This window comes from Suncus etruscus, chromosome 2 (genome assembly GCF_024139225.1).
Source record: "Suncus etruscus isolate mSunEtr1 chromosome 2, mSunEtr1.pri.cur, whole genome shotgun sequence".
In the NCBI taxonomy this organism is placed as follows: domain Eukaryota; kingdom Metazoa; phylum Chordata; class Mammalia; order Eulipotyphla; family Soricidae; genus Suncus; species Suncus etruscus.
Genome location: NC_064849.1, coordinates 134,513,232 through 134,533,034, shown reverse-complemented (window position 1 = coordinate 134,533,034; position 19,803 = coordinate 134,513,232). Strand labels below are relative to the sequence as shown.

At 34.2% G+C, this 19,803-nt stretch overlaps 1 protein-coding gene across 1 annotated transcript in view; it reads left to right on the top strand.

Annotated features, from left to right (window-relative positions):
• The window catches only part of AP3B1 (adaptor related protein complex 3 subunit beta 1), a 239,500-nt gene that overhangs the window by 209,647 nt on the left and 10,050 nt on the right, over nucleotides 1-19,803 (top strand). The window contains exons 24-26 of the mRNA XM_049766041.1: nucleotides 2,047-2,131; nucleotides 9,363-9,460; nucleotides 15,018-15,156. Of these exons, the coding sequence (XP_049621998.1) occupies nucleotides 2,047-2,131; nucleotides 9,363-9,460; nucleotides 15,018-15,156 (322 nt within the window). The remainder of the gene's footprint in view (nucleotides 1-2,046; nucleotides 2,132-9,362; nucleotides 9,461-15,017; nucleotides 15,157-19,803) is intronic.

Genomic DNA, 19,803 nt, shown 5'->3' with positions numbered 1-19,803 from the left:
AATATTCAAAGATATCAGTAGTATTTTTATTAATCGATTGTTTCGTTTTTATTATCCATGTCTTTTCTATTCTATAATATGCAATGACTTTTGTCTGTATTTTTCCCTTCAGCATGAAACTCGATTCCTTTTAAGAATATATGCCATTTAAAATAAAGGGGATAAAATGCCATTTTTTTTTCTAAAGAAGCCAAAACCATGAAAGATTTTTAAAATACACAGAAACACACAGAGAGAAATAACCTTCGGCTCTCTACTTACTCAAAGGCTTTATGTTAACAGTTGGCAAATTTGGGTCAGATAAGATCTCACCAGCTGTCCTTTATGGTTTCATATTTTATTATTGTTGATGTGTAATAGAACCAGTGTTTTCTAACCATTTCCATATCAACACCTCATGTGTAAGTGATGATACTGAAGCAGTATTTAATACAAACACCAGGTTGATTAAATTTTCCGAGTTTAGTAGGTATCAAATATTATAAAAATAAAAAGCCATTGCATGAATAGTTGTATGCTGATCGCTTTACTCTTTAAGCATTCATATAATAAAGAAGCCATTGATCATAAGCTGCCCTTCCAAACTGGCATAGACTAACTCACAGTTAATTATCATAATACTGAATATAGTATCAAACTGTGTCAGAGTTCTATTGGCAAGGCATCTTGAGAACTGTCATCTTGTCAAATGAAATACAGGGATATGAGATATGGAAAGACCTAAATCATGAATGCCTAACAGAGCTGTGAACTGATGTGGTATATTGCTATGGGGAAATGCAATAATAGTATCATTACTCTACATTTATGTACGTTTGCCTAAGATTTAGGCAGTAAGTCTTCTAGTACTTGAGTAGCATTCAGGAAAATGTATTAAGTTTACAGGATTGTTCTTTTGTCCCATCTGTATCATCATCTCTTATCATGTTTAGCATTAAATGATGAATAATACTTAGCAGTAAGCCCGAGGATAAAGAGCCTATTAGATTTTAGTACTAATAAATAAGAATTTCTAATAAGATACATACAGAAATAGTAGCTGAAGATAAAGCCACATATGTGACTACTGTAGTATACTTATACTGAAAGCTGAGCAAAGTAGAAACAAAAGTGAATAATTCCTATATAAATCTATAATATACACATAAATATATAATATAATAATGGGGTCAAAACCCCATTATTATAACTTATATCCAGACTTTGGAATCATAAGCAAAATAAAAATTTGTCATTATCAAGGTTTATCATTGTCAACTGAAAAACATCAGTATTATTTATTGATAGTTATTTCCCATACTTAGGTGATAGATGAAGCTTCAGAAATTCCAAATCTATAAAAACACTTTTATTCCTTCCTTTGCAAGATAATCTAATTAACTACTAAGTTATCTTTCAGTAATTTTTAGAATAACGTAATTAGACTTACAGTTTAGTTCCTATAATGCCATTTGTCTTGGTTAATTTGTGAGTACAACTTAAATTCTTATTCCAGTTCTGTTTAAATTTGTATTTTAAATTTTCAGTGGAAATTTCAAACATTATTTAAACTTTTATATATTAAATAGTCAGTAGATTTAGATATATAATTTCTTAGAAGCAGCCAGAGTCCAATATAGTTGTTCGAAACAGGAACACATTAAAGTTGTTGTTCCAACACAATCACAGTTATAGTTGTTCCAAACAGGTAACTCCTTCCCACTTTCTTGCCTGCAAAGACAATAATAAAAAAAAAACAAGAAATTTCTCAGGGTATCAAATTATGTTTGAAGTATGTTTTGAAACAAATAATGTGTTCATTGCAGTATGCAGATTTAGATTGTGGAAAAGATGCTTTCAAGCAGTATGTAAAATTACTTTGTGATTTACTTTCATGTCCTTAATTTAAAGTTGTTCTTATAGATCATCATTAAATGTGACTGTTAAACCAACAAAATCAGTTACACTAACCAAGAAACATACAGATCTTACCTATGTTTTCACTATTTATTTTGCCACTTTTTCACATCCTCCATGTTTTCATGTCTAAATTATCTTATTTCTTAGAATCTCTTGAGCCTGAGGGATCCATTACTGTTTCAATGGGTATTGACTTTTGCGATTCCACCCAGACTGCTAGTTTCCAGTTGTGGTAAGTTCTATTGTATTGTATTTTATAATACTGATGAAGGATAGTAAACCAAAAACTAAGCCTTCAACAGCATTTGTCTTTGAGAGATGAAGCATTTAAACAACATTAGTTGTTTGGCAGTGTTTTGACTGCCATGAAATAATTGTGCTAAATAAATAAATAAAAAGAAAGAATTGTGCAGATTTATATTTTCAGTATTTTTTTACACAACTTGCCATTACTATCTACCATGGTGATTGAAATTAGTAGTTTATTGGCTAAAATAAGGAGCTACTGCTGGATAATTTTTCACTTTATAGTTAAAAAAATAGGAAAAATAAAACCTTCAATATTATTGACTCAGAAAATATTTTTGAAATATCTACTATATTATCTTGAACTTTTTATGTGAAGAATTACTGATTCTGTCAGTACCTATAACTCATATTTTTTTTACTGTAATTTACTTGTTTTGATAAAACTTGAATAAGCATTGATGTAGTTAAGCAAAGGTGTTTATTTTCCTTGAATACTATTGAAAAGAGCTTCTCTGGGATTCAGTTTTGTTACTGCTTCTATATAATGTTTCCTAATGAAACTATCAGCCAAGTAATATGACTACATTAATGCATCTTTAATAATTATTCTTGAACTCACTTTTATGACATAGGATAAGATATTTTTTGATTAGAAATTGGTTTGTTCTTAATCTAAAAAAATTTAGATATACTTAAATTTTAGCTAGCTTGTGACAGCTTGTTATGATAAAAAGGCTACATATTTAAGAATAGATATCTTTTAAAGAGTTAATAGGTTAAATATAGTGAGCTTTTCTTTTTTCATATACCTTTTCAGTTTACCAGTAACTCAGACCTGATATTGTAACATTTATTTCTGAGGCTTTGCAGTGATGAATATAAGCAATGTAGCATAACGCATTGATTTTATGCAGATCATCGCCTTTATGTTTTGGGAGGTCTGCTATATTAGTGATATATAAAAACTGATTACTTTTCCCAACATTGTCTAGTAATTGTTTATTATTTTTCTATTAGACAAGCAACACAGATCAATATTACTGAGCACAAGACTATGAGTAACATCACTCTAAATAGATTTGCCTCCAACACCAGAGGTATATTCATTTTAATGATTTTGACAATGTGAGTCCAATGACAGAGCTCATGCACCAAGTAGGGACAAAATTAAGAACTAAAAAGTAAATGATAGCTTTTTCTTATCAATTTATATTAAAAGGTTTTTGTGTTTCTAATGGTGTGATATGGACTAATTTTTATATATTTTTAATATAAATATTTTTTTCAGTAGTTTTTTGAACAGGATTAAATTTTATTTTTCATAATTAATTGAATCTCAAAAGAGATAAATGTGTAGGTAGTGCTTGATTTTTATTCTAGATTTGGGAGTTTATATAAACAAGTCTTCATATTTGTTTCCTTAAACTTATTTGAAGAAAATATTATAAAAATATTTACATTAGTATGTGTTTAATATATGTGGATTATTTTGGATTTTATTAAGTACATAAGCCACGTAGATTAAAAATATTTTGTGTGTGTTCAAAAAGAATACTTTGTCTTACATCAAATGTAATTGATCCTGAAGCAGTGTAATCACAATTACTCACTTTCTTAATTGGCCTGCCCAAAATCAGAAAATGGAAACCGATCGACAGTGTTCAAATCAATAGCTTCATAGTAGCACTGGTGGGGGTAGGGAGATAGTGGTAATGGGTAGATCAATTGGCCTTACATGCCAATCATTGGCTACACCTTTTGCATAGCAAATAGCACTTTTTGCTTAGTGATGTGCTGTATTAGTTTTAGTAGTTCAATAAAGGGAGGAAAAAAGGCAAGAATGGCTGAAGTTGAATTTTTTTTTGCCTCAAAGTACATGATCTAAATCAGCATATAAAATTAGGCTTATAAGAGCATATTTAATTAGGAACCTTAAGAAATGTTGAAAGCATGGGATATAAGTATTTAGGGTATATTTTTATTTATTAAAAGGAACAAGCATACAATCTTTCTACTTTAGCCTCTAGATTAATTTTGTATTATTATGCTATATGACATGTAAATAAAGGTATGACTATTATAAACACATAGTTATATGACTAGTAGTCATATCAAATTTTTTGGGAATGTTGGAAATAAATATCTGCCTAAAATAAAAGTAGGTGAATGAGGGAGGAGCTTGATAAAAGAAAATGCAATACAATAACAGGTCCTATCCATACTGTGATTGGCAGGTTTTAGTTTATTAATTATTATATTATAAGAAGGATACAGTTTGATTCAAATCAGAGGGCCAAACACTAGAACCCACCTCCTCCTCCTCCCCCCCCCTTTTTGGCCTAAATCCATTAAAATGTTAGGAAAAATGTCAATGAGTGAGAGAAGTAGAAAGCCTATCTTGAATACAGGTGACGGGAGAGGGTGGGTGGGGGAAGAAGATTGAGGCATTGGTGATGGGAATGTTGCACTGGTGAAGGGGAGTGTTCTTTATATGACTAAAACCCAACTACAATTATGTCTAAAATCAAGGTGCTTAAATAAAGATATGATTAAAAAATAATAAAAAATAAACTGTTAGAAAATCCTTTGATTTGAACGAGAATGACCCCAGGGAGGGAAAAAAGAGTGCCATTAGCTGACCAGAAATTGTGAAGATTTATTGGCAGTTAGAAAGCAAATGGGAACAGATAAAGAATAACAGAGAAAATAAAATCTACAGAGCAGAACACTCATGGGAGAAAACTACTACCATGGTAAGAACAAATCTGGCAGAATATCAAACACACTGAAAAGAAAAATTAAGGTAAGACAGATAGGCCTTCAGAAGGGAATTAAAGCACTAAGTTCAGCCCCCAATTTCCCAACCTTACCAGTAGCAGACACCATGCACATTTAACTGGAAGCCTACAAATTGCTCTATGAGCTTACTTGCCTAGAATTTGTGGGGAAAAGACAAGGATGGTCAGAGATGAGATGAAATTCAGTTCAATCCAAGAAGAAAAATAATCTTGAGTCCTCTACCAAGAGGAGTCTTACTGTTGTTGGCAAAGTTATGCCTCCCCAGTAGATGTCCATAGAACCAGCGATGTCTCATCTACTGCAGAAACTCCACATTCCAGTCAGCCCCAAGGGAAGCAGAGTTCCACAGTAAAAAAAACTAGTATATTATCAATCAGTTACAGTTGTTATAGACACTGTTCTACAAGTGTCTGTGCTCAGGACTTATTTCTCGCTCTGCACTTGGTAAGAGGGCAGTTTAGTATCTCATTTTATCCTTTGCATACTTAAATCTGCCACTTAGCCCACTGGACTCCTGTACGTTGCTTACTTTTCTTTCCCTCTTTATCTGCTTTTCCACCTTTTTCCCTGGGCTAGATTCCTTTAAAGTACATGGTTTCAGTATTTGGAAGCCTGATCATTTTATCTCTTACCCTAGGACGGACCGTGATTCGATCCCCCAAAGTCCCATATGGTCCCCCAAGCCAGGAGTGATTTCTGAGTGCATCAGGAGTAACCCCTGAGCATCACTGGGTGTGGCCCAAAACAAACAAAACAAAACAAAATAAAAAAAAAGCAAAGGAAAAATGTGAATAAAGATTAGTATGTATAATTTAACTCAGTGGTTTATTTTATTTCATCTTTGGGTTTTGAGCCACACCCAGTGATGCTTAGGCATCACTTCTAGCTCTGCACTGAGAAATTACTCCTGGCAGACTTGGCAGGCCAAGAAATGCCAGGGATCGAACTTGGGTTGGCCACATGCAGTGCTTTCTGTCTCTCCAGCTCCACTTCCGTTCTTCAGTACATTTCTTCCTCAGAGTCCTTCTTATCTTGTTTCTGGGTATAGCTTTTATTCTGATTGATCTCCATTTCTATTTGTAAGGCTTTAATTCTTACCTGAAAACTCATAATACTACCCTGTCCTCTTTCCTGTTTCTTTATTTGTATTCCCAATTATCTGCTAAATATCTGTTCTTGGGCATGCCAGTCATACTCATAAATACATCATTAAAATTAAAGCACTTTGCTTAGCCTCCAAAACTTTTCTCCTTGAATCTGTTTTTATTCTCCCCACAGATACTCATATTAGAAGGTTCAAAGTATTTTCCTACCAATGTTGCCAGATCTGTCCTTGACCTCTGATACACTACCCTTTCCTGTGTCTTTCCTTGTCGCTATTCTTTTTTCTTTCTTATAGATTTTTGGGCCACACATTGCTATACTCAGGATTTATTCTTGGCTCTATATTCTGGTATCACTCCAGACAGGGCTCAGGGCGTCATATGAGTGCCAGGGACTGAACTTGGTTCAGCCAGCACTTTCAAGTAAGCATACTACCTGTTGTTACTGTTGCTTTGGGCTCCCATTCTCAATTCTGCCCATTCTAGGAAGCAGAATTATTTATAGGTATAAATGGATAATATATCAAGTGAACTTCTCATCAATTACTTGGGGGTAACAAAAGCTTCGTTTAGATATCACTCTTAGGATTAACTGAGTAAAGTACATCAAAAGCTCCTGCCTCAGTGGTTAAATTAGACTCCTAACTGGCCTACTGACACTTTTCTTTGCCTTCTGCCCAGTTTCTCATTCTTGGAACACAGAGGACTGCCTTCTCTTTCCTCCTGAAAACAATTTTTGCTTTCACCTCATTCCAAATAATTGGCCCCTTTTCCTGAGACCATAATGCCTTCTACGTGTCTCTCACATTGCATTTCACATAGGACATATCATAATTAAACATAAATATAATTGAGCCTTTTCTCTGCCACTTGCTTGCTAGCTTCAAGAGTCAATTTCACCTGATTGAAATCCTCATGTTCTCGTCCCATATATGTGATCAGTTTTGTCCCCAGTAAATGTTTACTGAATTAATAACAAAATGTATTAGTTTGCCTTAGAAAAATCATGTTAGTGATTCATAAACATTCTTTTAGTAAAGTCTCTATCTTGAATCATTAAAAAAAGGGCAGTTTACATAACTTTATATAAGACCTAGAGATAAAAATTGATTTTTTAATTTCACCTTATGTTTGTCACTTCCCCTGTAGTAAAATGTCACAACCTAATGTCTCGTTTTTATCAGTAAATCTCATTTCTTTCATTACCTTTCCACCCTCTTTAAGATCTGGTTCTTCTAATATAGGAGTAGACATCATTTGGAGAAATTTTTAGGAGAGTTTTTTTTTTTTTAACTCATTAAAAAAAAATGAGGGGCCAGAGACATAGCAAAGCTGGTAGAATGTTTACCTGGCATGCTGCAAACCCGGGTTTGATCCCTGGCATCCCATATTGTCCCTCAAGCCTGGAGTAACTTCCTACCACAGAACCAGCAGTGACCCCTGAGTGCTGCCAGGTGTAGTCCAAAACAAACAAACAAAAAATAGATTTTTTTTCCGTTATCCACACTCATCCTTCTTTGATGGAATGTAGAGTGGTTCTCAAATTTATGAACTGTTCAAAAGCCTCATGAGGATGAAAATAAAACACTTGAGAGGGTGATATGTGAACGATATCTAAATCTGTAACAGCATTTTTAAGCTATCAAATTCCCCATTAATAGTATGCTAAATATAGGGCTGGAATGGTGGCGCAGGCAGTACGGCATTTGCCTTGCACGCACTAATCTAGGACGGACTATGGTTTGATCCCCCAACGTCCCATATGGTCCCCCAAGCCATTTTTGAGCGCATAGCCAGTATTAACCCCTGAGCATCATCGTGTGTAGCCCCAAAAAAGCAAAAAAACATATATAGTATGCTAAATATAAGTGCCCATTTCTCAAGAAATAGTTGGATCTTCTACTTAATTTGCAGCCAAACTCAGTTAATTGAGAGATATGTCTCTCTAACTGCAGACATATTGACATTAAAAAATCTGTTCAAATATTAATAAATAATAAAAATAATAATTTTTTAAAAATTGTTCAGTTTTAATAATTTTATAGAGAACTTTTTGAAATGCAAATGAAAGAAAGGCATTCAAATATTGGTTTGTTTGTTTTTTTCACCTGATTCAGGTACAAATGTTTGCCCTTCCTAAATATTTTACTGGAAATTGTATCATTGAAATAATAAGTTTTACCACATACTTACTGATCAATAATGTGAAGGAAAAACACTACTGGGAAATAAGTGATTCTGTTCAAGAAATCAAGTTTGAAGAATAGGTATTTCATTAACACATGAACAAAATATGGCCACTCATTAGTTCTTTATTTAAAAACTACTCTCCATGGGACCAGAGCGATGGCGCAGCAGTAGGGCATTTATTTGCCTTGCACGGGCCTGACCCAGGATGGACCTCGGTTCGATCCCCCAGCGTCCCATATGGTCCCCTGAGCCAGAAGCGATTTCTGAATGCATAGCCAGGAGTAACCCCTGAGCAGGTCTGGGTGTGCCCCCCACCAAAAAAAAAAACCACTCTCCAGTGGGTGCTGGTAAGGGATTGGTGTTGGAACATTGTAGACCTAAATTTAGTCATACATATCTTTGTGACTTTGTATTTCAATTTAAAAAAATCAAAAAATTAAATTAAGATAAAGAATTGAACTATAATTTATAAGCATGTGGATGTGTATATGTGTACATATATTTCTATGCGTACATATATGTCTATTGCATCCATTCAACTCAGTAAGCTGCATGAATTGTTCCTCTGGAAGCAGTAGATGCTTGTTGCTTGCCCATTTTTAAAAGTAATATATAAATCAGTTCTTACAGTAATTGCATGGGTTTTTTTGTTTTAAAAAATACATTTTCCCATTGAGATAGCAGGTGTAATATGAAGCTCACCACAAAGAGTGGTGAATGCTGTTAGGGAAATAACTATACTAACAACTAGCATGACAATGTTAATGAAAGAAGTAGAATGCCTGTCTCGAATTCAGGCAGGAGTGGGGGAGGAGGAAGGGAATCATTGGTGGTGGAAATGTTGCACTGGTGAGGGGGGGTTCTGTTTATGACTGAAACCCAACTACAATCATGCTTGTAATTTGGTGCTTAAATAAACATTTTACTTAAAAATAAGAGATAGCAAGTGTATTTCTTTGCAAATATTGATAAAAAAAATACTTTCAAGCCATTTTAATTCTAATATTTGAGCCAAGAAGGTCTTATATTTTATGTCAGCACACACTTTAATTGCATTTATTTAACTTTATTCCATTAAGAACTGTATATTTAGTCTGCTTTTTCTTTTTCTTTTTCTCTCAGTACCAAGGATGACAGCTTCAGTGTTAATATTCAGCCACCTGTTGGAGAACTACTTTTACCTGTGGCCATGTCAGAAAAAGATTTTAAAAAAGAGCAAGGTGAGAGATTACTGCAGTTTACTAGAAATTGGCAGCCCAAATAATGTGTGTTCATTTTTCAGACCAGTTTTTAAAATAAAGTACCATATAGACCACAGCCATTAATAGATGTCAGTGTATTATTTTCCCATTTTTGCTAATGTGTTGATTTATCACACATTTCTTATATTATTTATATAACTTCTTACATTATTTATATAAGAAATAATCTTAAGAGTATATGCTTGTCTGCATCCTTAGCATAACTGCAAATTGCTTAATACCTTCTCAACATAGTAAATTGATCCTTAATCAACTTTTTGATTCTCAGAGTTATGGATTATCAACCTAGGAATGTACTCATGTATTTTATTTCAGTAAAATTGCCAGGAATTTTGGACTTATTAAAGTCCTGTCACTGTAAATGCTATGTTTCTGTATTTTCTTTCATTATACAACAGTCCTACTAATATATTTTTCTTTGAACATATTAGCATCCTCTACACTTAAAATCAAAGTCCTAATTGATAGCATTAAAACTCCTCATTTCTTTTTGCTTAATTCCATTTTATAGGAATCCCTTATTGTCAGCTTTTGTCAGGACTGAATCATTATAAATATGTACCCAAAAAATTTTCCAGCAGAATATTAATATTACTGCTAAGTGCTTGCCCTCACGTCGAGCATGCCTTCTATGAAAAAGAATTTTTTTCCCCTGGATCTAGAGAGCTTGCTCAGAGATTAATTATACTTGTTTTTCATGCACGGGAACCCAGATTGAAACCCCAGCAGTTATAACCCCACGCCCAACTCTGCTGGGTGTATATCTAAAGTCCCCCAACTAAAGCCATTCAATTCTAGTCAAAATTCACCTCTGCTTATTGCTAGGGAGGTTCCCCCATATACATTTTGTCCCAAAGAAAACGGTCTTTTTTTTATAAAAAGGGGAGTAATTTTTGTCTGACTTTATGTTTTTTTAAACTAATAGTGTTGGGTTTTATGTGAATAATATACTGGTAAGTAATTTTTTTAAGTTTGTATTAATCTAGGCAGTTTTCTTTTTTCCTGAAGGGGTGATCTAACAAAGTACTTTCCACTTGAGGTCATCATACCCTACCCATTAACTTAAAATGTCTGATGCACACAAATGGTTGTGCCTAAAAAGAAGGGCATGTTTTGTGTACATCATCATTGTTATGCCAAATGTTTTTGCTTTTTGTTTGCTTGTTTATTTGTTTGTTTGTTTTTGAACAGTCTTTTGCAGGCTACAATGTCAGAAAGTAGTTCTAGAAGGATTCACAAGAACATCTCATCCAAGTATATCAATAAGAGTCATTCATTCTTGTGTTTTGTTTTTAAGTGATCAAAAATTAAGGATTGGGGGCCTGAGAAATAGTACCATGGGATGGGCACTTGCCTTGCATGCAGCCCACCTGGTTTCAATCCTCAGCATCCCATATGGTCTCCTGAGTATCCCTAGAAGTGATCCCTGAATGCAGAGCCAGGAGTAACCCATGAGCATCATCAGATGTGGCCCAAAACAACATGAACAAAATAATTAGGGACTGAATAATCCTTTGCATTTGTTTTCTTGGAACTTGATTTTTGCTATAGGAGTTAAGAAGTAGTCTTTGTGATTTTATTTTTCTAACGACCAATTGAATTGATTCTTACATTTGCTATTCTTACCCTTTGCTGGCTAAAGCCTGCCTCTCTGCTTTACATCTGCTCAGCAAACCAAGGTGAGTGGTACACTAGTGACTGAATAAGGCTTCAGCACATTTACTGTGAAGGGGATATTTCTTTTTTTTTTTAAAAAAAGAGCAGTGAAGATATAGCTAAACAGCCTGTTATTGTAGGCCCTTTCTCTCACTCAGCTTTGGTTTAGACTCCTTGATATTTCGATCAGGGTTTCGTGCTCTGTGTCACTGAGGGTTTTTTCCCTGACCAGCCACACAGAACCGTGAGCTCATGAAAGAGGTGCGCTTGGAGAGCAGCTGTGGTTCTCTGTGGAGTTGTTGCCAAAATTCCTTTTTCTTCTGCCATTTTACTTCTATGGTTGTTGATTATTTGTCTGAATAAATCTGGCAGCTGTTTGCTATGTGTAATAGAGCAGAAAGGCTACTCTGAATAAAGCTATTTGAAAATTTGTTTATATGAAGTATTTGTAAATCCCTGCAAGTCTCTTGGCATTTCTGTATCATTCCTTCTGTCTTCCCGAATTCAGCCTTTGATAGGGGACTTGATGCCTGCAAATTTACCGCTGGTCTAAAGAGTCTTTTCACTGGCTTCTTTTTAGTTAGAGATTTCAACTGGATTCGTAAGAAAGGTCTCAATTCTCAACTTTACACATGTATTTGTTGTACTGCCCTAGGAATAGCTCAGTTCATTTCACAAAAGTTACTAGAAATGACTTGCTAACTAAAAGTCCTAAATCAGAATTTTAAAAAATCAGTTTCCTCAAATTTTATCAACACAAACTTCTGGTATGTAAGAGGCCAGTAAATTTAGGTGTAACATTATATGATAACAGACCTATTTTTTAAACCTTGAATTAGATGAATACACACACACACACACACACACACACACACTTAGCATCGCCTTTCACAGGGCATCTATTTTTAAGACTTAAGGCACGCATTAAATATATTAGGATTTAGTGAGAAAAATTATAAGAAAATAAGGGATATTGTTTTATTTTTATACTGAAGCTGTACATAATTAAAATGTATACACAATATTAAGTAAGACTATCTAACATTGTATATATTAGATTAATATTTTTTAAAGAAAATGTTTCATTTTCTGTATGTAGTTTGATCTATCACTTCTCCATGTTACGTTTAGGGAACCAAGACTACATATATATGTTTATAAAATTGCTATTCAAAGTGCTAAATAGAAAATTAATTTATCCTATATATTGAAGTTATTTAATAGCATTCAGACTGTGAGCATTAACCAGATGCCTGATTTTTTTTTTTTATTGCTGTGGGTTTTGAGCCTTGCATAGGTAGTTAATGACCTAGCTATTGGGTGATTGCTATACTGTATGATCTCTCTGACTTAAAATTTTTTTAATTTGGTTTCTGGAGACAGTTTTAATTAACTAAGAGACTTAACCCAATTGCTTATACCAAAGTGTCTCCTCTTATCCATTTTTTTCTTATGAATGAAATGATTACAAATGTAAGACTTAGGGAAATTTTTCAATTTTATTTTCTCATATTATTTGGTTTACATTTTAGCAGTTAATTACATTGATTAACCTAAATTAAGTACTGACCTCCGCCTCACCAAAATTCAAATGAATCCTAATGAAGCAACAAAATTCTGTAGTCTGACAATTTAAAAATATTTTCTCAACAACTACCTTTATTGTGTGTAGCAAGCTGTATAGTATTTAAAGTTATTTTAATAGGAGAAACTTTTAATGATACCTTGGCATATTTTTTTCTTGTTAATTTGAGACTACCTGATATATTTTCATTTAGAGAAATCTTGGTTTAAGAAACCTAGAATGTTTATTTAATTTTATTATGATTTATGCATCCACCTTATGGGTACCTAGCTAGCAAGATGCTAATTCTTTAAATGGTCAGACATTTACTATTTTCTGGCCCTTAACTACCACAAGCAATCATATTTGATGCCCCTTAATTAGAGCACCTTTTTTTCTTTCCAGGTTCTTTTTCCACCTCAGCAATCGAGACAATACATTTGCTTACCATGCTGCTCTCCTAAGTGTTCTTTTGCATGTAAATTAATCTTGATTCAGTTTACACTGTCATGCTGAGTGGTACAAATTGCCTATAACAATAAAACAGCATGAGTTAAAAATAAAGGGGGGGTGGGAAGGCAGATTGAATGTGTGTGCCTTACTTGATAGGATGTTACTTTGCTTTATGCCAATACATTAGCTGGCGATAATGAATCTTCTGTTCTGAAAAGCATGGTTTAGTTGATTTTTTTAATTTTACTTCAATGGAGCAGTACCTTGTCTTTTGTAGACCAAGTTAGACAAACCATTAATGACAAGAGTGTTAAGGTTAAATATGAAGCAATGCATTCACTTCTCTGAGTGCTATCCATCTTTCCATTTACAGGAGCTTGACAAAAGTACTGGCTTTGTACAACATTTCCTTTAATTACATGCTGAGGGAAACAGGCTTTTAACATAAACATAGTTGCATTCATTTATTCAGCAGTTGCTCTTCAATAGAGCTTAATGGAGAAGGTTTAAATCCTAAATGAGTACACACATCTCTCAGCAGTGTTATGTCAGCAGCCGCTGTGCTTTACTTAAAAGCAGTGTTTGACTGCTTGTGTCGTTTTTAAAGCTTTTGCCTTATATTGAAGTTAAACAGTCTAAGGCAGAACAGAGTGTCCCTGAGTTGGAAAGTGGTTAAGTAAAAATTGTTCTTTGTTAGAAGCTGGATAAGTCTTTTTTACCAGGCAGTGTTTAGTGTCTTTATTTTGCTAATCATAGGGGTTTTTCTTTAGTTTGGAATTGCAGTAAATAACTAAATTAAATATAGGAACTCTGAAGATGCAAGACCCTTTGACCAAATAAAATCATCTTTTGCTATTGTCTGACTGTTCTATGCTCAAAAGATTTTTAGTAGGTACCATAGGAGTCCATTTATATCACAGATCCCTATATTTATTCATTATAATTATTTTGTCTATTATAATTATTTTGTCTTTGTTTTTTAACCTGAGTACTAAATTTCAATTTTTGTTTCAATTGTTTGGCATGTTGCTAAATGTGTTTAACAAACATTTTTACATAGGATTTTATATTAATGATAGGTCTTACATTAATTCTGGTAAAAATTTATTCATGATTTGCTTTACTTAGTTTCTTTCCTAAATATGATTTGAAATGTTATTTGAAATGACTCTGGATCTTAATATTTTTTACTTTATTTTTGAAAGTTTTGCTTTAGTATTTTGGTTGGTGTTTTTGTATCTATAGTTACAAGCAACAACTTCATAGTTGCTTTCACTTAGCAAATATTATCATCATCTAGTTTCAAACACATAGATATTCTTTAGAACCACTTGGCTTTTAGTCATTGTTGAGATACTTTGACTCATCATGTCGAAACGATTCGCTAGGTAATGATGTTATTTAAGAAACACTTTGATTTATTCTAAAGCAGCATTGAGAAGAGAGGTCTCTGAACTGGCAAAGGAGGAAAATAAAAAAAAGTGTGTGTTTGTGTGTGTGTGTAAAAATACAAATGAATAAAAGCTTAATAATTTATATAGCAGAAATTGAGTATATTTGTAAAGGGATTAACGTTGAAATTCTATCTTTGTAGTTGACTGTTTTTCCTATGATATTTAAAATTATATTTATTAGGGATGATGTTTGACTGAATTTTATGCCTTCACGATGAGTATTGTTTTAAAATTTGAAAGAATTCCAATTTATGTTAAGTTATATTTTGAAGTAGTATTTTCTTTAAAAATTTTTTTAATTAAAAATGTTGCTTTCCTAATAAGCTTTAATTGTTTTAATGTAATTTTTATAGGGAAAATAAAAAGAAGCCTTCTTTTGCTCTTATAGGAATGCTAACAGGAATGAATGAAACTTCTACAGTAATCATTGCTGCACCACAGAATTTCACTTCCTCTGTGATCCTTCAGAAAGTTGTAAATGTAGCCAACATAGGTGTAGTTCCTTCTGGCCAAGATAATATTCACAGGTATGTTCTCCAGCATGTAATGGCATCACTATTTCTTGTATACATATACAAAAGAGTAATTTTCAGTTCAGCATTTTCCTTGAACATCATCACCTCTAAATATATATATATATATATAACCACATATATATGTATTATGTATGTATAATATTCATCTATTATCCCCTAATATTGACTAGTTTGGATTAATGCCCACTGTTTCATAAAATTTTTAGTATACTGGTATGGACTTTATTGAAAGATGCATATGATGTACTTACATTTTATAACTGGTGATTTGTAAATGTATCTTTTGTAAGTTGTGATTGTTAATTTATTTTATTTTCATCAGACTGAATAGATTCTACTAAAAAGCAGTGGTGGTTTATTTTTTCACTTGAAATGAGGGAAATTCGGTCTTTGTATCCAGATTTCCTTTTGACAACACTTCCCTCTAAGGTTGCTAATAAGTTGCTGCTAGACAACCAACATAGAGCTAAATGCAGCTCCTGTTTCTTAGACGAGGAATCTTTACCACCAAGCATCTAACACATGAGATCCGAGTCATTGTCCTTAAACTCAACAGAAAATGTGATTAATATATTTGCCTTCTCTCTGTTCTTAAGAATGACAGAAATAAAAGGAAAGATAAAAATTAATTAGCCCTTAAACGTGTAGTTGTTAGTCATTTGTGAGCTTTTTAGGGATTGTGTTGCAAATCTTAAATCCTCTTCTGATGTATTTCTGCCATTATATATCTACTGAAAATAAAATTGAAATCAAAGGGAAATTTTCAGATCTTTAAGAATCGTTTTAAAAATAATAAATACAGAGACAAGAGAAGTCACATACATATAAAGTATGCTACAGGCAGTCTGAGCTTAAACTCAGCCCTGCCATTACAGGGTATAGTGCTGTTAGGTAAGTTGTGCTTTAAACCCTTCATTTGTTCACATATGAGTAGAGAGCGGAAGGGGGCAGGGGGAGAAGATGAAATGAACTCTTTTGTTACTGGGGAGGAACAATAGACATGACATCAGACGTGTCCAGCTCAAATCTTGATCTGCCATTCCCCAGAGCTGCTTTACTCTACCTATTCATCATGACAAATAGAATATGCTCATCCAGTAGACAAACTGATGTGTCCCATTCGGGGTTTTGAGGAAGGTACTTAAATAAATTGCTTAAGAAGTCTAATCTTCCAGGGGCCAGAGAGATAGCACAGCGGTAGGGTGTTTGCCTTGCATGCTGCCAACCCAGGACGGATGGTGGTCCGAATCCTGGCATCCCATATGATCCCCGAGCCTAGTAGGAGTGATTTCTGAGCACAGAGCCAGGAGTAACCCGAGCGCTGCTGAGTGTTACCCTCCAAAAAAAGAAGTCTAATGCTTCCATTTCTTAATTTATGAAATCCTATCTATCTCACATAGGATGTGATAAAATAATCAGATACCATCGTAATGGTATCAGCATACAAATACAGCTTTTCTACCACTTAAGACTGTTCAGTTGGGAAGAATATAAATAAGCCTTTTCACTGAGAACATTTGGTTTCTGAGTTTTTATATTTTGTTTTGTTTCTGCTTAAAACGCTCCTTTTGGGGGGTCACACCTGACAGTGCTCAGGGGTTACTCTCCTGGCTCTACACTTAGAAATCACTCCTGGCAGGCTCAGGGGACCATATGGGATGCCGAGATTCGAACCACCATCCTTCTGCATGCAAGACAAACACCCTACCTCTATGCTATCTTTCAGGTCCCACCTTTTTGTTTTCTTGAGTGATTTTCTGTGACAGAATCAATTCTGCTTTAGGTACGGGTCCTTTGAATTATTGAAATTACTAAAACCAAGACTTCATACATCAACTATAATTGTTGGCTTAGGAAATTTTACTTGAGACATCTTTATCTAGCAATACTTCAGTAGTATTTTAAAATGTTATTTTAGGAGCTGGAGAGATGTTATACCAGACAGGGCATTTGCTTTGCATCTGGTCAACCCAGGTTAGATTCTTTGAGCCACTCCAGGAAAGATCATTGAGTTCAGAGTCAGGAGTAGGCCCAAAGCTAAGTAAGGCCCTAAGCTAGGTGTGGGCCTCAAACCAAATAATAATAATAATAATAATAATAATAATAATAATAATAATAATAATAATAATAATACAAGATAAACCATTGTTACTTTGGAACTTTTTTTTTCTTTGGTTTTTGGGCCACACCTAGTGGCGCTCAGGGGTTTCTCCTGGCTCTGTTCTCAGAAATTGCTCCTGGTAGGCTCAGGGGACTATATGGGATGCTGGGGATAGAAACTGGAGCCGTCCCAGGTCAGCCGCACACTGAAGCTATTGCTTCAGCCCCGGAACTTTTTTTTTTTTTAATTGGAATGGCTAATTTAACTTTTGTACATAGGGTTTTAACTTTCTGGAAACAACGGCAGATTTTCAGATTCTTGTTTCTATTATAAGAGCCAAATTACTTTCTCAAAAGTCAAATAATATAAAAGCTAGCTTCCTTTTGAGAAGTAAACTAAGGAAGTCTTAACATTGCTTAGCATCGATATATTCTGTCGTTGCTTATAACTTGTTTGGAGGCTTTGGAACTTAATATTTGTTCAGATGGTTAAAATTAAAATTATAGCCAATTATCTATATACTACTGCTTGCAACCAAGAACCATATATATTTGGCTTTGGAATGTGGAGTTTGCACTCAAAATTAGTATCCATGAGCTTCATAATACATCTGCTTATGTTTTGCCACTTTTCTCCTACTCCTGTCATCGGGGTCCTATGTTAGTTATGTAGAGTAAATGCAGCATCTACATATTATTAAGATTTGGGGACTGGGAAGATTGACCAAAGAAAGGAGGGGAGAAAGAAAGAAAGGGGAATGGAGGGGAAGAAAGAAGAGTGGAGAAATGTCTGGCATAGCAATGAAAGGGGAAAGAAAACTGGGAACATTGGTGGTGGGAAATAGGCTAGGCAATGAGGTCTTGAATGTGGTATGATATGATTGAACAGGCCCCTAGGCACCACCAAGAGCAAACCAGAGAAGCCCTAAGTATAGTTCAATATGACTACAAAACAAACCAGCAAAAGATTAAGTTGTACTGTCTTTATTTACCTCTCCAGTTTCTCCAAATGTTCTGCATTTGCTTTAAGAGTCTGGCTCTAGGATCTAAGATGTGACTCTATGGCTCTTGGGGCTGGGATGTGACTTAGTGGTAATAGATTATACTTTGCATTCATGAGACCTGATTGTACTCACCAGAAATGTAGGGGTTGTTTTGTTTTGTTTTTGTTTTTGTTTTTGGGCCACACCCAACGCTCAGGGGTTACTCCTGGCTATGTGCTCAGAAATCGCCCCTGGCTTGGGGGGACCATATGGGACGGGGGATCGAACCTCTGTCCGTTCCTTGGTAGAGCTTACAAGGCAGTCACCTTATCTCTAGCGCCACCTTCCCAGCCCCTGTTTTGTTTTTTTTTAAAGTGAGATTGGGCACTTAAGCCAGAGAAATACCTCAATAAACTGAGCATTTATTTTGTGTAGTAGACCTTGGATCTGGTTCCTGGAGTCTAATGGTGCCCAGAGAATCTCTCCTAGAAATAGTCACTGAATGCATTCAATATAGCCCAAAATTAAGCAGAAAAATAAAAGCTGAAGTTTTCAGTTAATAAGCACCTAGAATTATTTGGTTTTCATACATAAATTGATAGAGTATCAATATATACTTGTACAATATATACAATCCTATATAACGTTTTGCCACTTGTGCTCAATAATGATCAAAATAAGCAATTGTTAATAAAATCTTAATGCCTTTCTTAATTTTATCTAAACTTAAATAGCAATTATTGCACATAATGGAAATTGAGTTTACTGCTGTATTGAATTGAATTAATCTGTTTAACTCTAGTATTCAGTATTACTGAACCCTATGGGATTAATGGGTTTATATCCTAATTTATATTACTAAATTGTTAACAGTAAAATTGAAATCCCAGTGAGGTGTATTTTAGCAACTCCCTATTCATCTCTGATAGTTGCTTTTTTATGAACTGAAAGACCGAAGTCATTGTTAAATTTATTAATGGTAATTCATTTAAGATTACTTTAAAAAAAACCCAAAGAATGAAAAGCATTTGACCATTAGTAATTTGTTTTGGTATAGGATGGGAGGGGAAGGGATGAGGGTGCTGTTCCCAGCCTGTTGTTGGTACCCAGGCAGGTAACCTTTACACAGAGCATGCTTTTTAGCCCTTTGAACTCTCTGTTCAACTGTTGTTTTTTTTTTAATTTGTTTGATTTGGGGATTTGTTATTATTTGGGAACCACACCTGACCATTAGTAGTTTAAGAAACTAAAAGTTTTACAGCTGGCCTATGTTGAATTTTTCAGGAATTTTTTTGAGAGATTGTTTTTAAAATGTTCATTAGAGTATTCTTCCTAACCAAAGAAAAAGATTTCAATAATCTGAATTTGCAATCACTTCTATCTCCTACTCTTCCATTTTGTTTTTGTTTTTGTTTTTGTTTTTGGGCCACACCTGGTGATGTTCAGGGCTTACTCCTGGCTCTGTGCTCAAAAATTGCTCCTGGCTTGGGGGACCATATGGGATGTTGGGAATCAACTGAAGTCCATCCTGGGTCAGCCCCATGCAAGGCAAACG